Source organism: Paramormyrops kingsleyae, chromosome 4, assembly GCF_048594095.1.
Source record: "Paramormyrops kingsleyae isolate MSU_618 chromosome 4, PKINGS_0.4, whole genome shotgun sequence".
NCBI lineage: Eukaryota > Metazoa > Chordata > Actinopteri > Osteoglossiformes > Mormyridae > Paramormyrops > Paramormyrops kingsleyae.
The window spans coordinates 26,564,601-26,582,430 of NC_132800.1; the positions used below are offsets into that span (position 1 = coordinate 26,564,601).

The window sequence follows — 17,830 nt, forward strand, 5'->3', positions numbered from 1 at the left end:
GTAGTGTTACTACCCTAGCTGCATCACCTGGCACACACACACACACACATATGAGATATATATATATGTGAAATGTGTGTGAAATGAAACATGAAATATATTCCGGTTTAAATTAGAATACAGACAGTACACTAAAAATCTAGCTGATCTACAAAAGTTGAGTCGTGCGAGTGGGGTTTATGGTTTTCTCAGGATTTAGGTCGATAGTGGAAAGCAGACTTGGTCATAAAACAACGAGTAATTTTCTACAGGTAGGCGAAAGTTCAGATAAATTAAGTAGATTGCTTGTGCACATGGGCGGTCGCCGGTAAATAAAAGATAATAACGAGCTGTCGAGGGGCAACGAATTATCGCCCTTAATGCTGATTAAATGCGGCGTCCTTGTCCATTACACAGGACGTTATTCATTCCTGAGATCTCAGAATATCACAAAAAACTAGGGAGAGGGCGGCGTGTTGGACAGAACTACGCATGCGCGCGCCCGTGCGTCTGCAGGTGTTCTGTAGCTAACAAGCGGGCTTGTGGCGCATGCGCATTGTTAGAGGTGTCCTCCGTGTTCGTATCCTTCAGTGTCATTCTTATGCACCCTCGATTTACGGTAATTCGGTGTACGTTTTTCGCTATAGCGGGTCTTTTGATTACAAAATTTCGATTTACGGACCGATTTCTCCGACATAACGTTTTCCAGGCAAATATATTGGCTTGTATAAAACACTACCTGCAGTTATTTTTCAACATTACGGTTTCTCTCTATGCTACGATCGCATTGTCTCGTCAGGTTTCGTTGTGCTTTCTAATTCAGCCTTTGTTTTGACTGCGAAGTGTTTCGTGTGTCTTACATTTATATTTTTGATAACAGTTTGAATGCTTTGATAAACATGAACCTTCCAAAAGTAAAGATAGTGTTGGAAACGGAGGCGAAGAGAGCGCGAAAAGCGCTCACAATTGAACAAAAGATTGAGGTGATAAAGAGGATTGAGAACGGTGAGAAAATTAAAAGTATCTGTCTGTCTTTAAGTCTGGCTCAATCTACTGTGCACACAATTTTTGCAAACCGTGAGAAACTAAGGAAAAGCTATGAGTCAAATGTAGGAGGTGCCAAAATGCATCGTGTCACAAGCCGTCATGAGGTATTTGAGAAATTGGAGAAACATTTAGTAGAGTGGATGGGGACTCAGGCCAATCAAGGCATTCCTTTGTCTACGATGCTGATCCAGCAGAAGGCCGTGTCGTTGTTCGAGGACCTGAGGAAGAAGGCAGTGGAGAAAGGAGACAGCGATGCGAAGGATTTGTCATTCAAGGCAAGTCATGGCTGGTTCGAGAGATTTAAGAACCGTTCAATGTTGAGGACCATAATCACGGGAGAAGCAGCATCTGCTGATCATGGGGTTGCAGCAGTTTTCCCAGCTCAACTGCAGAAGATAATCAACGAAGGAGGTTACACTGCGAAACAGATCTTTAACGTAGACGAAATGGGACTGTTTTGGAAACGCATGCCTTCCTCTACCTTCATCTCCCAGGATGAAAAGAATGTCCCAGGGCACAAAGCTTCGAAAGACAAGCTTACCCTGCTTCTAGGAGGCAATTGTGCAGGTGATGTAAAGTTAAAACCACTTCTGGTGTATCATTCTGAAAACCCCCCTGCCTTGATAGGAATGGTGAAGAGTTCGTTGCCTGTTATATGGAGGTCGAACCGTAAAGCCTGGGTCACACAGGAAGTCTTTGCAGACTACGTCCAGACTTACTTGTCACCCTTTATAAAAAAGTACACTGCTGAAAGCAGTTTGGCAAACAAGGCCCTATTAATAATTGACAGTGCTCCCGGTCATCCATCCAGCATTGTTGACCACGGAGATAATATTCAAGTGGTTTTTCTCCCCCCTAAAACAACACATCTGTTGCAACCCATGGACCAGGGTGTCACTGCAACATTCAGGGCTTATTACTCGCAGTCATTGATGCAGTACCTGCTGGATGGTGTAAATGCTAATGAATCATTTTCATTGAAACAGCTTTGGAAAGACTTCAGCATTAAAAAGGCTTTGGTATTCATTGACCATGCTTGGCAAAAAGTGTCACCCCAAACAATGAACGTTGTCTGGAATAAACTGTGCCCTCAATTTGTCACATTTGAAGTTTCCGGATTCGAAGAGGTGATCGACGCAAAAGCTAAGATTTTGGCTCTTGCGATGGAGGTGGGATTTAAGGAGGTTGATGAAGCAGGTGTGGAGGGCTTTTTGCAATCACATGGAGAGGAGCTCACGACAGATGAACTCGTCCAGCTCGACAGGCATCGGCTCACAGAAGAAGAAGAAGATGAAAGAGAAGAAGCAAGGAATACCCTCGACACAGATCAGCTGAGAATACTTATGGACCATGCAGACAAAATGACCGACATCATTAGTAAATATGATCATGACATGATGCGGAGCATAGCATTCAAAAATGCAATCAACTCAGCCTTGGCACCCTTTAAGGATCTGTATGAACGGAAACTACAGGAGCACAAGCAAAGTTCCATCTTGAGTTGCTTTTGTCCCATGGAGTCTTCCACTTCTCCAAAGGACTCGCCACAACCGTCCACATCAGGAACTTGTTCTGGAGACATAATCATCAAGAAAAGAAAGTTGTCCTTCAGCATCTCTGACTCTGGCTTTGAATTCCCACCTCAAAGTCCTTCCTCACCTGACTCTCCTGTGTCCCCACAAGAATGAAGACTCGACTTTTTCTTTGCCCATCCACAAGCTCCCCACAAGTTTCCCCTTTGGTGAGTGCAATAAAACTCTGTCACATTGATTATTTATTTTAAATTTTTGTTTGTTACTTATATTAGTTTTTATGTTTAAAAAATACATTTTACATTGTAAAATATACATTTTTCAAGTGATGCTGGGAAATATTCTTTGGGGTTTTTGCATTGGGTTGGAAATGCATTATAATTTTCCTCATTTAAAACCATGGAAATAGATGTTCGATTTGCATTTCAATTTACAGTGGTTAGTAACATAATCTGGGGGGTACTTTCTGTGTTACTTGATGTACAGTAATTGTGTGTCTTCACCTTGAGTAGTCAGTTTAGCATTTCCAATTTAAAAATTTCATTTGGTATTACTGTTGGAAACAAAGCATTCCCTAATGAATAGAGCATAGCAATTCATTAATGTTTAAATATACAAAGTGTTGTACTACTCAGGGTAAATACATGGATTATGGCACATGTTTTTGAGCAATTGAGTAAAATTGATTTTGCTTTAACAATGTGGTGGTTAAGACCACTAGATTAAGTAAATATAAGGTATTGAGTTTTGTACTAGTTATATTCACCCACACATGTATATATGTCTGTGTGTGTGTATATATATCTGTGTGTATATATGTCTGTGTGTGTGTGTGTGTGAGTGAGTGTGTATGTGTGTGTGTATATATGTCTGTGTGTGTGTGTGTGTGTGAGTGAGTATGTATGTGTGTATATATGTCTGTGTGTGTGTGAGTGAGTATGTATGTGTGTGTGTATATATGTCTGTGTGTGTGTGAGTGAGTATGTATGTGTGTGTGTATATATGTCTGTGTGTGTGTGTGAGTGAGTGTGTATGTGTGTGTGTATATATGTCTGTGTGTGTGTATATATGTCTGTGTGTGTGTATATATGTCTGTGTGTGTGTGAGTGAGTGTGTATGTGTGTGTGTATATATGTCTGTGTGTGTGTATATATGTCTGTGTGTGTGTATATATGTCTGTGTGTGTGTGAGTGAGTATGTATGTGTGTGTGTATATATGTCTGTGTGTGTGTGAGTGAGTGTGTATGTGTGTGTGTATATATGTCTGTGTGTGTGTGAGTGAGTATGTATGTGTGTGTGTGTGAGTGAGTATGTATGTGTGTGTGTATATATGTCTGTGTGTGTGTGAGTGTGTATGTGTGTGTGTGAGTATGTATGTGTGTGTGTATATATGTCTGTGTGTGTGTGAGTGAGTATGTATGTGTGTGTGTATATATGTCTGTGTGTGTGTGAGTGAGTATGTATGTGTGTGTGTATATATGTCTGTGTGTGTGTGTGAGTGAGTGTGTATGTGTGTGTGTATATATGTCTGTGTGTGTGTATATATGTCTGTGTGTGTGTATATATGTCTGTGTGTGTGTGAGTGAGTGTGTATGTGTGTGTGTATATATGTCTGTGTGTGTGTATATATGTCTGTGTGTGTGTATATATGTCTGTGTGTGTGTGAGTGAGTATGTATGTGTGTGTGTATATATGTCTGTGTGTGTGTGAGTGAGTGTGTATGTGTGTGTGTATATATGTCTGTGTGTGTGTGAGTGAGTATGTATGTGTGTGTGTGTGAGTGAGTATGTATGTGTGTGTGTATATATGTCTGTGTGTGTGTGAGTGTGTATGTGTGTGTGTGAGTATGTATGTGTGTGTGTATATATGTCTGTGTGTGTGTGAGTGAGTATGTATGTGTGTGTGTATATATGTCTGTGTGTGTGTGTGTGAGTGAGTGTGTATGTGTGTGTGCATATATGTCTGTGTGTGTGTGTGTGAGTGAGTATGTATGTGTGTGTGTATATATGTCTGTGTGTGTGTGAGTGAGTGTGTATGTGTGTGTGTATATATGTCTGTGTGTGTGTATATATGTCTGTGTGTATATATGTCTGTGTGTGTGTGTGAGTGTGTATGTGTGTGTGTATATATGTCTGTGTGTGTATATATATGTCTGTGTGTATGTGTGTGTGTGTGAGTATGTGTGTATATATGTCTGTGTGTGTGTGAGTGAGTGTGTATGTGTATATATGTCTGTGTGTATGTGTGTGAGTGAGTGTGTATGTGTGTGTGTATGTGTGTGAGTGAGTGTGTATGTGTGTGTGTATGTGTGTGAGTGAGTATGTATGTGTGTGTGTATATATGTCTGTGTGTATGTGTGTGTGAGGTTTTGTAACTCCTTCCTTTTGAAATTTCTTTAACATCCAAGCATTTGCATAATAATAATAATGATGATACTAATAATCATCATCAGCATCATCATACACAGCCCTGAACTCACCTGTTTGGCTTCATATTCACCATGTTCATATTCACCATGTCCCTAACATGGACAGGGAGTTACTAAAACCTGACTAAGGGGTAACTGTTCGGCACTGTGCTAATGTGCCGTATCGACTAAATTAAGGATGTGCAGCATCCATCCCATCAGCCTGGTGAGGCCGGTTAGGGGGAGCCTGACAGAGGTATTCCACATCACTCCGCAGATGACTGAAACTTCATGCTCTTTCCTCCTCTTTCAGGATCAAGCCAAGCTTCTCCCAGAGGAGCATTTGCTATAATTGTCTGACGTCACAGACACGTGCTATGTGACGCAAAGAGGGTTGTGAGAAAGTTTTCCCAACAAAGAGCGCCTCCATCATTTCACTGTCACTTACGGTAATAAAATGGAGAAGCAGGGAGTTTGTCGCTTTGCTGGTGCCGTTTTCACTTGTGCAATAAGCCCTACTCTTCATCCATGAATTTGCAAGGCCTTTAATTCTCTGCAAGTGTTCCTTGGTTTGGCTTGCAGGGCTGTTAGGGGATTGTCTTCATGGTTGGCTGTGTTCCTGGGTCTAACCCCTAGGGTTGCAGTAGGATTATCCCACTCGTTTGGCAGCATTCGTCCGATTGGCCCTTTGTGGTTTTCGAGGGATTTTCTCCACGGCTGGCAGTATGTGAAGCATGCCGGCCGCTGAAGAGCCGCTCCCCTCTATCCACCGTCCGTTTCCTAACACTCTGACCTAAATAAACACCTCCGTGTTTGCGGTGTTCCTGGCTGTGGGCTGTGCTGACACTGTAGGCCATAGCTTGTGGCACCGCACGCTGTCTCCGGGTCTTCGGGTACCTGACAGGCACCTCTACGCACCTCTGGCCAGAAAGCTCCCCTGAGCCAAGCAGAAATTAAGTCAGTGGACACCTGGGACTTCATTTATATTCAGAAGGTAAAGCTCACAGCGGCTCCTGCTCCTGCAGGAAATTATTCTCCATGAAAGGCTGAGCCATCTGATGAAGAGCATACAGGGCCAGTGAGATAACTGAACACGCACCAGTGCATCATAGCCATGCAGTATTGTAGATGACCACTAAGCATACAGGCCCCAGTGCATTGTAACAACATATGTGAATTAACGACGCAAATATAGCTACATTAGAATCTATCATGCAAGCGATACATTATAACCATGCAGAAATCATTTCATGCTAACCTTACAGACACAAATGCATTATAAAAATATAGACTGTCATGAATCCTAGCGGCCTTCCTGCTAATACTTTGTAACGATGGCAACCAGAATTGGTCTAATGGTTTGAAATCAGAGATTAAATAGTGAAGCAGGCCTAATATGAAGAATTCAGAGAAAGTGGATTGGTACCCAGAAAGCCTCCGTTGAAGTTTCTTGTCATAATAGAAGAGAAACATCTGAAATTGAAAAATGGATTGTCTCAGGCCAGAATGAATGCCTGGTCTTCAAATGAGGTTTCAGTTTGTTAAGACAGTTGTTGACATTGACTTTATGCATCACATCGTTTAGTAGATACTCACAATGTCTATGAATATTCAGATTTAGGAACAACATGAACAAAACAGTGAAATGGCAGATGGAAGAGAGCTGTGAATAAAAATGCAGAAGTACCCAGTGATCTTACATTCACTATATTTTCTCCAGTCTGTGCCTGGTATTTGAAGACGCAGCCAGAGTTAGGACTCAAGAAACGCTTGCATTCAAAGACAAAGATCAAGGAGGACGTTTATGTGGAGGACACTCATTTGTTACCCCTGTTAAACCATGGATTACCGTCTTTCATCATCCATAAATCAAACACCCGGTGCGTCTGCCCAAGTACAACCACTACTGACATGGAGGCAGAATGTTACTTTGATCCACGGGCCAGGTTCAGGTGGGACCACAATACCCAGCAGGCTGGTCATTTTGAGGTACATATAAAAGCTGATTCACACAGTTCGAAAATCTGGAGAATAACCATCAAGAAAAACATATCCTACTAGTGATAAACCCGTAATGAGAAGTTTATTACCTTTGTTTTTAAGATTTTCAATGTTAATAAAAAAAAACTGATGGGATGTAAATATACTCTTCATTTGTTATGCAAAGCTAAAGGGATGTAAATACCACTACTCCTTCCTGGTCTTAAATTAGCTCTCTTTTTTTCAAAGCGAAGCACGAGCGTGAGAGTCAGCCTGTGTCAACAATACAACACGATAAAAAACGTGAAGCTCGCCTGTCAAGCGGAAGGGAAAACATGCCTCGGAAGTTTTGACATTCGCACGTTAATATTTATGCACTTTAAGGTACATTTTACATGTAAGTGAAATTTAATTTAAGATCAAATCGGTCCTTCCGATTGGCCCTTTGTGGTGTTTTCTCCACGGCTCGGATTTCGCAGGAATATATACCAGGAGTGGGGTTCGAACCCACGAGGACAACTGTCTATTGGATCTTAAGTCCAACGCCTTAACCACTCGACCATCCTGGTACTCTTGCAGTTATAGTAGCTTATTCCTGGTCGTTCAATTAAGTCAAATTAACCTTTCACGTAGTACTAAAATTGAATTCTAAAACCATTTAACACCTGAATTATTTAATCCCGTGATCGACTTATTGACAATGTTTTCAGTGAAAACCGAGGGGAGCTCTCTTCCATGCAACTACTGATTTGCGCCTAGGGCATCAGGAGGACTTAGAGCATATATCCCTATTATAGCCTGACTGAAGAGCTGAAACGCTGAGGTAGGGAGAAAGCCGGCCACCCTGTGATTGCCTGTGGTCCAGTATAAATCCGCTTTTGCATTTCATTCTGGAGTCCGGTTTCACAAGTCACGCTAGCAAACCGTATTTTTGAATAAATTGCCTTGTAAACAAAGGACATAAAGGACATTTGGGACATTGAAGCTGGGAAGGGAAAGGGGTGTAAGTCGTTTCATTCACTGTTTTGTTTGACCCTCGAATAATAATGAACATAAAATGATTTTACTGCTCAGAATCAAACAAATGCCGTTTATTCATGCCGGTGTTAATTAGACGTAATACTTGTTCAAAAACGCAACATTGTTTCTTGTAGAACAAAAGACATTTGCTAACTATACAACGTATAATATATCGCCTACTGCATCACTATTATTCGCGCACAAAACTAAAAACATAAATGCATTGACTGTCCGCAGTCATGAGAAATGGTTATTTCTTGTACTGAACACTGTTCAAGTATTTCTCCTAAACACAAGCATTGTCACCTGGGAAATGTAGATATGTACACAATGTGTGTGAATCATGGGGAAATGTATCACCAGAAACTTCAAAGCTTCAGGGTAAATTCAGACTACATTTCCATGCCAAACAGAAACTGATCGAGTACCGATTGAGAACCGATACCGCTTATCAAGTCTGTGTTCTGTGACTGAAGGCTGCGATGTTTTGCAGCAATAAACCGAAATCTCAGGGCCAGAACTGGGATTCGAACCCTTAAGTACATAGGTCTATTGAGTCATAACCGCTCGACTACAAAGACGGCCCACTTTTTATAAATTATTTTGTTAAACGATTGCATAACCGCAACAAAGAAAGAATGATACATTTTCAGCACGGTGGGAAATATTCAATTTTTAGCACTTCATCAATGCAAAGGAGTCACACAAAGGACAGGGAATTATACGTGGCAAGATTAAGTTCTCCTGTAAGACCGGCTTTGTAAAGCGTTTTACTTATACTCCTGTCCTCCGCCCTTTCCAACAGCAGGCTGTAACAAGCACTTCATTATTAAGTGTCACACTGCCCACTTGTGGAAATAGCGAGATAATGAAAATGCACAGATGAAGAAAAGAATGACACAATTGTTAAATTCACACAGAGATTCAGGGCGTTTTTTCCCAGTTCGGACGCATATTCGCTTTTTCGCGCAGTCAAGGAGTGATTCACGCCTTTCCCAGCGAGGGTGTTTTATATCGAAATTATTAGTTCGATCACGTAAATATGGGTATGTGGCTAAAACACCGTATTCCCCATAAAGAGTAATCCCTCCCCTGGTGGTTCTGGATGAAGAGGAGCGGCTCTGCGCGCGTGTCACAGTGAGACAGGCGGCACATTCCTCTCCGTTGTTTCGTTACCTCTCTAATACATATTACATGCATTTCTTTCTTTTAGTTAACAGTTTCAAACGACGTACGGTACATGGTGAAATAACAGGAAATTCCCATGAGCGATGGTTAAACTGGGCGGTTGTCGCTCTTGAGGACAGGTCGCGCTTACAAGTGAAAAGTACGAATATCGAGCGAACGCAGTGAATTTTTTTTTCCCAATGCGACCCACCCAGGATAAGCATTTGAAAGATGGATGGATGGGTGACATCTTAATTGTGTTTTCTTTTCAAATTAGTCATTTTTACAAATTATTCAATAATAAGCAAACGTTTTTGATTATATTTGCGCTGCAGCAGTTGTCACATGTATTTGAAAGTCTGCAGAATAGACTTTCTGTCTTGACATAAACTCAGCGTTCCTTCCATTGCGTTTTCATTGTACTGCTTTTATTTTCCCTTGTCACTTCAGCTTACTAAATGCAGCAATCAGGGTTTCATTGTGAATGTAACATCAGACAGCTACTTTTGTAATGCAAAATAAAACATCATCTTAATGTATGATCACAAAAATCTCTGCATTCAAAGGCACCAATAGAATTCAAATGCTGTACCCTGCAATTGAATAAGGGTATCCGCATGATTAACTGGTGCAAATTAATCATTTATAACACAGAATGACAAAAACTGAAATATGATGGTATGAAAATCCTGAGAATGTCACCGAGAAGGAATGAGTCTTGCTGTAAGCCTATCAACTTATCGGTCTGTGTTATGCTCTTAGCCAGGAGAGTCTGGTACAGTGTGATGCAGCGGCCTGTGTGGCCAGTGATATGACACAGTTAGAGGCTGTGATGCTGTGTTATAATATGGGGCAGTGAGGTCCACAGGGAACGTTTACAGAGCGCTGCTCCTGGATCATCCTGGCCCTGTGGTTCTGACTTCTAGCATCCTGGGCTTCTGCAGGAACCCCAGCAGGTAGCGCCGTCGAGGGACACACCTTACCATCTGGGATCTTGAACTCAACCGATGTGAATGAGTTCAATCTACTCATCCTCTTAGCCCAGGTCCCAGGGTTCTTGGTGTTGGAGTAAATGCTGACCTCCTCCTTATTGTTAACCTTCGACTCTCTCGAGGTGGCCACAGTATCTTCTGCACTGCTTCTGCTGCTGAGCTCGCCCTGGAAGGGGTCTGAGTCACTACCATGTTGCATAGCAAAATAGGCAAGTTTGGTCGACTCCTTTGGCTTGACCATCTCCTCCAGCTCTGAGGAGGAGAGGGCAGCAGTGGTGGAAGCTGGACCCACAAAATAGGAGGCTGGGATGTCATCACTGCCATTTTCCTGGCCTGTACTGGCTGATGTGGTGTCCATGTTCCCATACATGCCCATGGGTCCAGGAGGAGACATACGGATGAGGTGGTTCTCTTTGAGAAGCCATTGACCCTTGTCAATCAGGACACCCTCGCTCATGTCCTCTGCAGTGCTATGGACCATGCGTTGCTCGGGTTTATCACAAGCATCCACAGGTCCTGCTGTGATGTCATCTGCCATTGCTCTGTCACTGTCACTGGAGCAGCTGAATGGTTGGTTTTGGTTCTCTTTTATGGGAGGTGCTGAGAATGATGCCTTTAGTATTGAGACTTCAGAGTCGTCCTTTCTTCCTCCGATTTTATTCTGTACACAGTTCTGATCATCAGGCTGCCCTCCAAAATAATCCTCCTCACTTTCGGTGATTAATTCGACCGATTCCTGTGATTTAAGTTCATCGCTCTCTGTCATCTCTGGTCCGTAATCAGAGAAGTCTGATGTGTTTGGGCTTGGTAGCCGCTTATGATCATACTGCACATCTGTACTGCTTCTGGGAATTCTGTGTGTTAATTTGATATTGGTTCCCTCAACTTCTATTTTTAAACTTCCTTTGGAGTCATAACTGAAAGTGAGCGTGGAAGAGTGAAGGGCTGAGTTTACAAAGTCTAGCAAGTCCTTTGGGATTTCCACAGAGCCAGAAGAAGAGGGGCCCTCCACTCTTGTGTCCCACCTGTCTTCCTTGACTTTCCATTGGTTGCTTGTGTCCTCTGAGAGCTGTGTTCTCCTGCACCTTTCAGGTGTTTTCCCCACAAAACCCTTTGCTGAATGTTCACTCAAAGGAAAGTGAGATTCATTGCTTATTACATCTGAAGCACCTGATCTGACTTCTGTTACGACTGTGTCTTCAAAGCTAGCCCTCTCCCCCTTACAGTTAACCTTCTCATCTTCGTGGCTACCTCTTTTGAAGGTCATGATCTTGTCATCTTCAGAGGATACTTCAGAATCTTCACATGTTCTATGACTCTCAGAACTTTCACATTGCGCATTTTTGACTTTTCCAAATTCAATTAAGTCCTGGCTTGGTTGATCATTTGCATTGAAAATATTAATTTCTCCCCTTACTAGGGATGACAGATCTTTTCTGAATTCTTCAGACATACCATGTTCCTCCAGAAGTTCTTCAGTGTTGGGTATTTCTTGAAATTTGTTGCTGTTCTCTCCATTAAGTGGGTTAAATTCATTTGATGAGTTAAGTGATGAAAGAGTACAGTTCCTGGTTCTGCCATTCAACTCTACAACACTTCTCTGCAGGAAGGATGTGTAATTCTGTAAATCTGACTGACTGGCCATTAATTTAACTGCATCCTCGATGGTGGCTGCCCCTTGTAAACACTTAATTACCTTCAAAGGCTCTGACTGAGACTGAACATTGTTTACCAACGATTCCCTCATGCTAGCGTAGGCTAAACCTTCATTTAATGTCATCGCTGATGGAAATGCTGTGAGAAACCTGGAGAACGGACTGAATGTAGAGGCAGCGCATGACATGAAATCAGGGACACTGTGGGACTTTTCCAGGCAACTGTAGTTTGACATGTGTCTGTTTGACATTGCTGAGGTGCACAGTTTTTCTAGAACTGGCATTGTGTCCGGTTGGGGAGCCTCAGGATTTGAGCCTGTTAACCTCATTGGTGGTTCCTGTATAGCTGGTTCTTCCTGTACACTCAGATCCAAAGTTTCTAGAATTTGCATTTCATCAAGTAACATTTTTTCAAGCACCATCTCTGAAGTATTAAGGAGCATTTGGCTTTCATTTATATTGCAGTCAAACGGAAGACATTCCTTTCCGCTGAGCTTTTTAGTTTCGTCTTTCATCTCAGATTCCTCTGTGGAGTCGCTTCCGATCTGAAAGACCCCTTTTAATCCTCCATCTGTTTTAACAGTGTTTGTTTCACCGATGCAGTGGATGGTTTCTGTGTCTATTTTATCCAGCCAGTTTTCCACATATTCCGTGACGCCGCGGTGAAACGGGGGCAGCGACACGCTTCCACCAAGGTCACGACCTTCTCTTAAGCCCATCCTGATCTCCCTCAGAGATGTTCGTTTTTTCACTGTCTTGTTGGCATGTGGTAGAGCATCCGACGTGTCCCTAGTAAGGGAGACAGTCGAGTAATTTTTGTCTACATTGGACGGACGGCCTTTGATGATATTTCGTCCGCGTGCATTGTGCTCCTTCTGGACAAATGCATTTTGAGGAAATGACAGGCCCATATTTGCAGTATCTCTGTTTTTGTTTGCTTTCAGTTTCTCTGTCTTTTTCAGCTTCTGTCCAGTTCTGGTAGCTGCTCCTTCTTGGTCAGAGTTCTTCTGTTCCCCTGTCTGGCTTGGGACTTTCAAAGGCATAGCCCTTTCTCCGTCCTTGATGATACCTGTGGTGTCTTTCGTTTGAGTTTTGTCTGCACTTGTACTTGGAGGTTTTGTGTTCTTTTGTTTGTCAGGCTTCCTTTTGCTTGGCTTAGGCATGTCCGTCTCATCCTTTTGACTCTGGGCCTCCCTTGCAATGTCAGCGGGGGGCAGGTCGGAAACCAAGTGCGGAGCACCTGCCGCACTGTCCGAGAAAGAGGAATGATGGTTGGTGTCACTGTAAGAGGTAATCGCCTCTTCCGATAATAAGGGAAAGCGTTCAGATTGTCTCTCATTTAGAGTAGTGGAGGTGATGGATATATGATTTTGTTCATCGTCTCGGTCGTAGCTGGATGACAGTGGAGCAGCGTCCTCAGAGACAAAATGCTGGTACAAGAGCTCGCATACATTCTGGTCCTCAGTGTTGACCTCATTATTGTAGCAGCTCTGCTGTTTACGCCTGTGGAGTGTCGTGCCTGGGATTTCCTCCTGCTTTTCGTGCATCTGGAGGACCTCGGGAGCCTGGGAGATGCAGACCGCTCTGTTACATTCAGCTTCTGGGATTTCCTCCTGCTTTTCGTGCATCTGGAGGACCTCGGGAACCTGGGAGATGCAGACCGCTCTGTTACATTCAGCTTCTGGGATTTCCTCCTGCTTTTCGTGCATCTGGAGGACCTCGGGAACCTGGGAGATGCAGACCGCTCTGTTATATTCAGCTTCTGTAAGCTTAACTGTCCTTGGTTTGGGAATTGGCCACACCAACTGATGACCCTTGGTTTTGTCCATGTTAGGCCCCTCCTCTTTGGAAGAGTATGCACCTATCACATTCTCTACGACTCCTGTGTCTGACGAGGTACTGAGGCTCTCCACCAATCCCAGCTTCCTTGTGTGCCTGGGGCCGGGCGTACCTGGTCTCCAGAAGCAAGGTTTGCCCTTATTCAGTTGATCTCCGGCTTGGGCAAGGTCCTCACTGGACTTATATCCGTTAAAAATATTCGGAATATCATCTAGGTCTGGTGGAACAGCCGTTGACTCTGGCCTTGGATCACAGCCCGGTCTGCGTCTCTTGGCAACAGTAGACCGCATCAGCGTGGTTGTCCAATGTAATATCTCTTTCTCCTTGACTTTCAGTCGCACCTTCATCTCCACTGTCATGCTGCCATCCTCATTAATGCAGAATGACTTCTCAATGTCGCCATCTGGAGGCAGGAGAGGTCTGGCAGCTCTTCCATCAGCAGTGCAGAGAATGGGCTCTGAGGCTGTGGTGTCGTTCATCGTGACCCCTTCAGAGGTGCTGCGATTGCTGGGGAAGTCGAACAAGCTTGAGCTGGAAGAACTGCTCATTATCTCGCTTGTAATGTCCTTCTTTGACTTCAAATCGCTGGACGGTGAGTTTGCATTTCCTATAAGGTGGATGGATCCAATGTAGGTAACGCACGCACGCGAAGGAGTTGAAGGTCAGTGTGATGAAACATTGAGAATTATAAAATAAAAAAGGGAAAAAGGGAAAGGAAGAAGTTGAAGATTAATTAGAAAATTACATCTCAGAACTGGTTAAGGATACAAGGTTAGAATAAAAAAATTTAATGATGAATGTGCCCTTTCTGTCTGATTTAAAAAAAGAGATGTCACTGTACAGTTGAGCAATGGTCTTCATGTTTATTAATATATTATTATATTAGTATTTATAATCTGACTGTAGACGAGGCTCTCTTTGTAAAGGAATCATTTTGATCATTTCTAGCAAACCACGCTCACAAGCTATAGTAAAGTTTCATTATTACCACAATGTAATTGGGGTGTATACTTAAAGAAATTTGAGTAAAGTGGTTTCGCCATAAAAATAAATATCCAACTATACAAATTGTTGAGCATTTCTGTAATGCGAGCCATATAGATTTTCATACAGAGAAACCATCTGCTAAGTGATGTAACTGAAGAGAAGCACAGACCTACCAGCACGTGTGTGACGTCTGAGTGGTTCCTTGGTAGGCGGCCATCTTGTTTGGGCAGGGCCCTGCACTTGGTACCTGGCTGGTTTAAAGTGTTCACCTGCTGAGGCCACAATCCCAGAAGAGCACAAGGCTAGACCTGAAAGACTAGCAACCTGCAATGTGAGAAGTGGTGCTTGAAATGATGTTCAGAAAAGCTCAACATCCTCCAGTATTCAGTGGATCAAGAAACAACTTTCTGGTTAGTTGGGGAATATATGTAGACTCCACAAGCTAGCTACTGCATGCCATCCATCCATTTTCTGTAACCGCTTGTCCTATTCAGGGTCGCGGGGGGTCCGGAGCCTATCCCCGAGGCTATGGGTGGCAAGCAGAGAAGAACTCAGGACGGGGGGCCAAATCATCACAGGGCACACTGACACACCATTCACTCACACATGCACACCTACGGTCAACTCCAATAAACCTCATTGTGTTTTTGGACTGTGGAGGGAAACCGGAGTACCTGGAGGAAATCCCACGACGACACGGGGAGAACATGCAAACTCTACACACATGGAACCTACTGCATGCTAGTTTCGGGTTAAAATTAGATTAGGCTGCACAGTTTTTGAAAATCTGCAGCAGGCCTGGGTGTTGCATCTAAAGTTACTTCTACTGTTTTTACATAAACCAAGCTGAGGATCTGATTGCTCGATATTCGCAGTTTCAGAGTGAGAGAGCTGCTTACTTTTCGGCCGTCCATGGTGTAGATCTTCTGCACTGGGATATGTAGCACCTCTGACATGCTCTCTAGTACACTCTCCCACGTCTGGATGGCCTGAAGGTCCACCCTGTGCTTGACGCCGGCGTCTCCATTTCTGAAGACCATCAACCACTTGGGCGTCTGCACCAGTGGCGAGTCCTCAGGATTGCTGAGTCGGTTCTCGACATCGCCGGTCACCGGTCTTCTGTTGACCACATCCAGGTTGATGGGGTGAATCTTCCTTTTGTCAGAGCACAGGTAGGACTTCCCATCCTCCAGCTCATCGAGGCTCCGGACAACACGTGTACCCCGGGGGGTGGTGATGTTTCGCACCCCGAACGGCAGGGGAACCTTTTTGGACAAGTTGTCCAACAGGGCGTCGAAGGTCTTAAAGGCTCGGCTGTTGATGACCACTTGGAGGCCACTGAAGTGGGGATCCCCGCTCTTGTAGAAGCGGACTCGCTTGGGCCTCTGGGGCACCTGGGGGGCAGAGGACAGGGGGTGGTCTGGACAGCGTGGGGACCAGCTCCCGGAGGACATGTCCTGCTCAGGCAGGCAGGTCTTGGCCACATCGCTCATGGTCTCAGGGAATCTGAGGGGGTTAAAGGTAGCGGGGTACATATAAGAGGTAGGATCTCTTCTTATGGAAACTGAAAGCAGGCAGTGATGAAAAGACAGAACACAAAGGCCGGAGCTTCAAATATCGAAAAGCCTCCGCAGCCGTACCTTTGATCAGGGAGCTTCAGTCGGCCCTGCGGCGTGTAAAACGGCGGAGGTGTCAGATTGTTAGCATTTTAAGGCAGTTCGGGCAGATGTGCCATGCAAAGAAAGCTAAAGTGGCCGCGAAGAAACGCTGAGGTGATCATTTTGTCCTAAGTCAGGCATTCTCTGAACATGATGTGTGTGTTTGAGTGGCAGCTGGAAGCAATGAAAGGTGCCAGGTTATATGTAATGTTACAGGAATAGATGGTTACTTATGGTTACGTATGAAAACATAACAGTGAATATCTTAATTATAGTTTCATAAATCAGAGCTCCAAAGCATTCTTTAACAGCCAACAGCAAACTGGTTCCTCCCATTAATTACTGATAATTCTAAAATTAACTAACTCATTAAATGTGAAGATTTTCTAGGATAAGCAGGTATTAGAAAATGTGTGGATGGATGGATGTTTTCTTTGAAGACTGAAAATGGAAATGACAATAATTTATATACTGTAATGTTTTCCTTAGGTCTTCAGTAAAAGTAAAATCATTGTAAACAACGAGGTTTCCTATGTAAAGTTCAAAGAAGGTAACCTATGTAATCTGGGATAGGGTGTTGCAGTTCATTAATTAATTTGTAATTATAATTTTATTAGGGAAAATGACAGAGGATGAAAGAGATCAATTGAATAATTAATAATAATTAATAATTTGAGGTATAGCTATAGAAATGCTGAGGTTTGAGATTTGCCAAATATGGCGATGTCAGTAGTCGAGTCTTGGACGCACTAGTTCCGAACAACTCGCAAAAAGGAATCAGATCTATATGAGTTATTTCACTGAGCATTAACCATGAATCGATTGCGCACAAACGATTATAATTCATTCATTATATTCCACACTCCCAGTACTGAATTATATGCGTATTTAACAACTAAGACAGTAGTGATTAAATAGAGTAATTAAATGGAGTTTCGAGTAGGGAAATCTTTCCATGATGCACTAGAATTTATTTTCGAAGTATGATAAGCTTACCTGGTTTCACATTTTCAAACGGATAGCGGCAATAGCGCTCCTTCGCCGCTCCAAAGCCGCTCACTGCAGCGCGGCGGTTATTTTAGCTGCGCCTGCTTCGGGGTCAATCTGTATAATCTTTGCACACGGATAATCAGCGCGCTGGGCGCGTCACGGAGTTAGACACTGTGATTGATAGGATTTTTCAATATTTATTGCAGTTTGTAAACATTTCCTCCCCCTGCCATGAACATGCAGAGCCTTTAATGAGAAGGGATGATTCATGAAATCTTACTGGCAAGCTAAACCCTCTCCGGGAAGACTGTTTTATTTCTTAGCTGTAGACTTATAGGACCGTCCAGGTAACAAAGCGCCAGTATCTGACGCCGCCTCTCACTCGCTGGCTGAGGCGTAATCCGACTGGGGGAGTCTTTGGGTGCCTGGGATTAGGGAGGTTTTAGCCGTTAGCCGACAGGGCGAGGGAGCCCCCGACGTGCTTAATTCCTTGCAGGGGCCCACCAATCATTGGCTGCTGCAGGGACACGCTGGCCTGTCCTCCTCTCACTTTCTCCAGGATTCCCCTTAGCCTCCG

The 17,830-nt window shown here is 43.5% G+C and overlaps 1 protein-coding gene and 1 non-coding gene across 2 annotated transcripts; both read right to left on the reverse strand.

The window, feature by feature from the left end:
* Window positions 1-7,431: 7,431 nt before the first annotated feature.
* Window positions 7,432-7,514, reverse strand: trnal-uaa (transfer RNA leucine (anticodon UAA)). Its single transcript has one exon. It is a non-coding gene; the product is annotated as a tRNA-Leu (tRNA).
* Window positions 7,515-9,543: 2,029 nt separating this feature from the next.
* LOC111852536 (uncharacterized) lies at window positions 9,544-17,362 on the reverse strand. The gene is made up of 4 exons (XM_023828569.2): window positions 17,260-17,362; window positions 15,505-16,111; window positions 14,779-14,929; window positions 9,544-14,225 (listed from the first exon to the last, which is right to left on the reverse strand). Exons 2-4 carry the CDS (start codon window positions 16,096-16,098, stop codon window positions 9,973-9,975), a joined length of 4,998 nt encoding a protein of 1,665 aa, XP_023684337.2. The 5' UTR covers window positions 16,099-16,111; window positions 17,260-17,362; the 3' UTR covers window positions 9,544-9,972.
* Between the last annotated feature and the right edge of the window lie 468 nt (window positions 17,363-17,830).

What these genes read in the sequence shown, in the direction of transcription:
- LOC111852536 (XM_023828569.2), bottom strand. Translation starts at nt 16,098, where the DNA reads ATGAGCGATGTGGCCAAGACCTGCCTGCCTGAGCAGGACATGTCCTCC. An exon ending in ACACCATGGACGGCCGAAAA is followed by an intron (nt 14,930 to 15,504) that starts GTAAGCAGCTCT and finishes CTCACATTGCAG; the next exon opens with GTTGCTAGTCTTTCAGGTCT. An exon ending in CAGACGTCACACACGTGCTG is followed by an intron (nt 14,226 to 14,778) that starts GTAGGTCTGTGC and finishes TCCACCTTATAG; the next exon opens with GAAATGCAAACTCACCGTCC.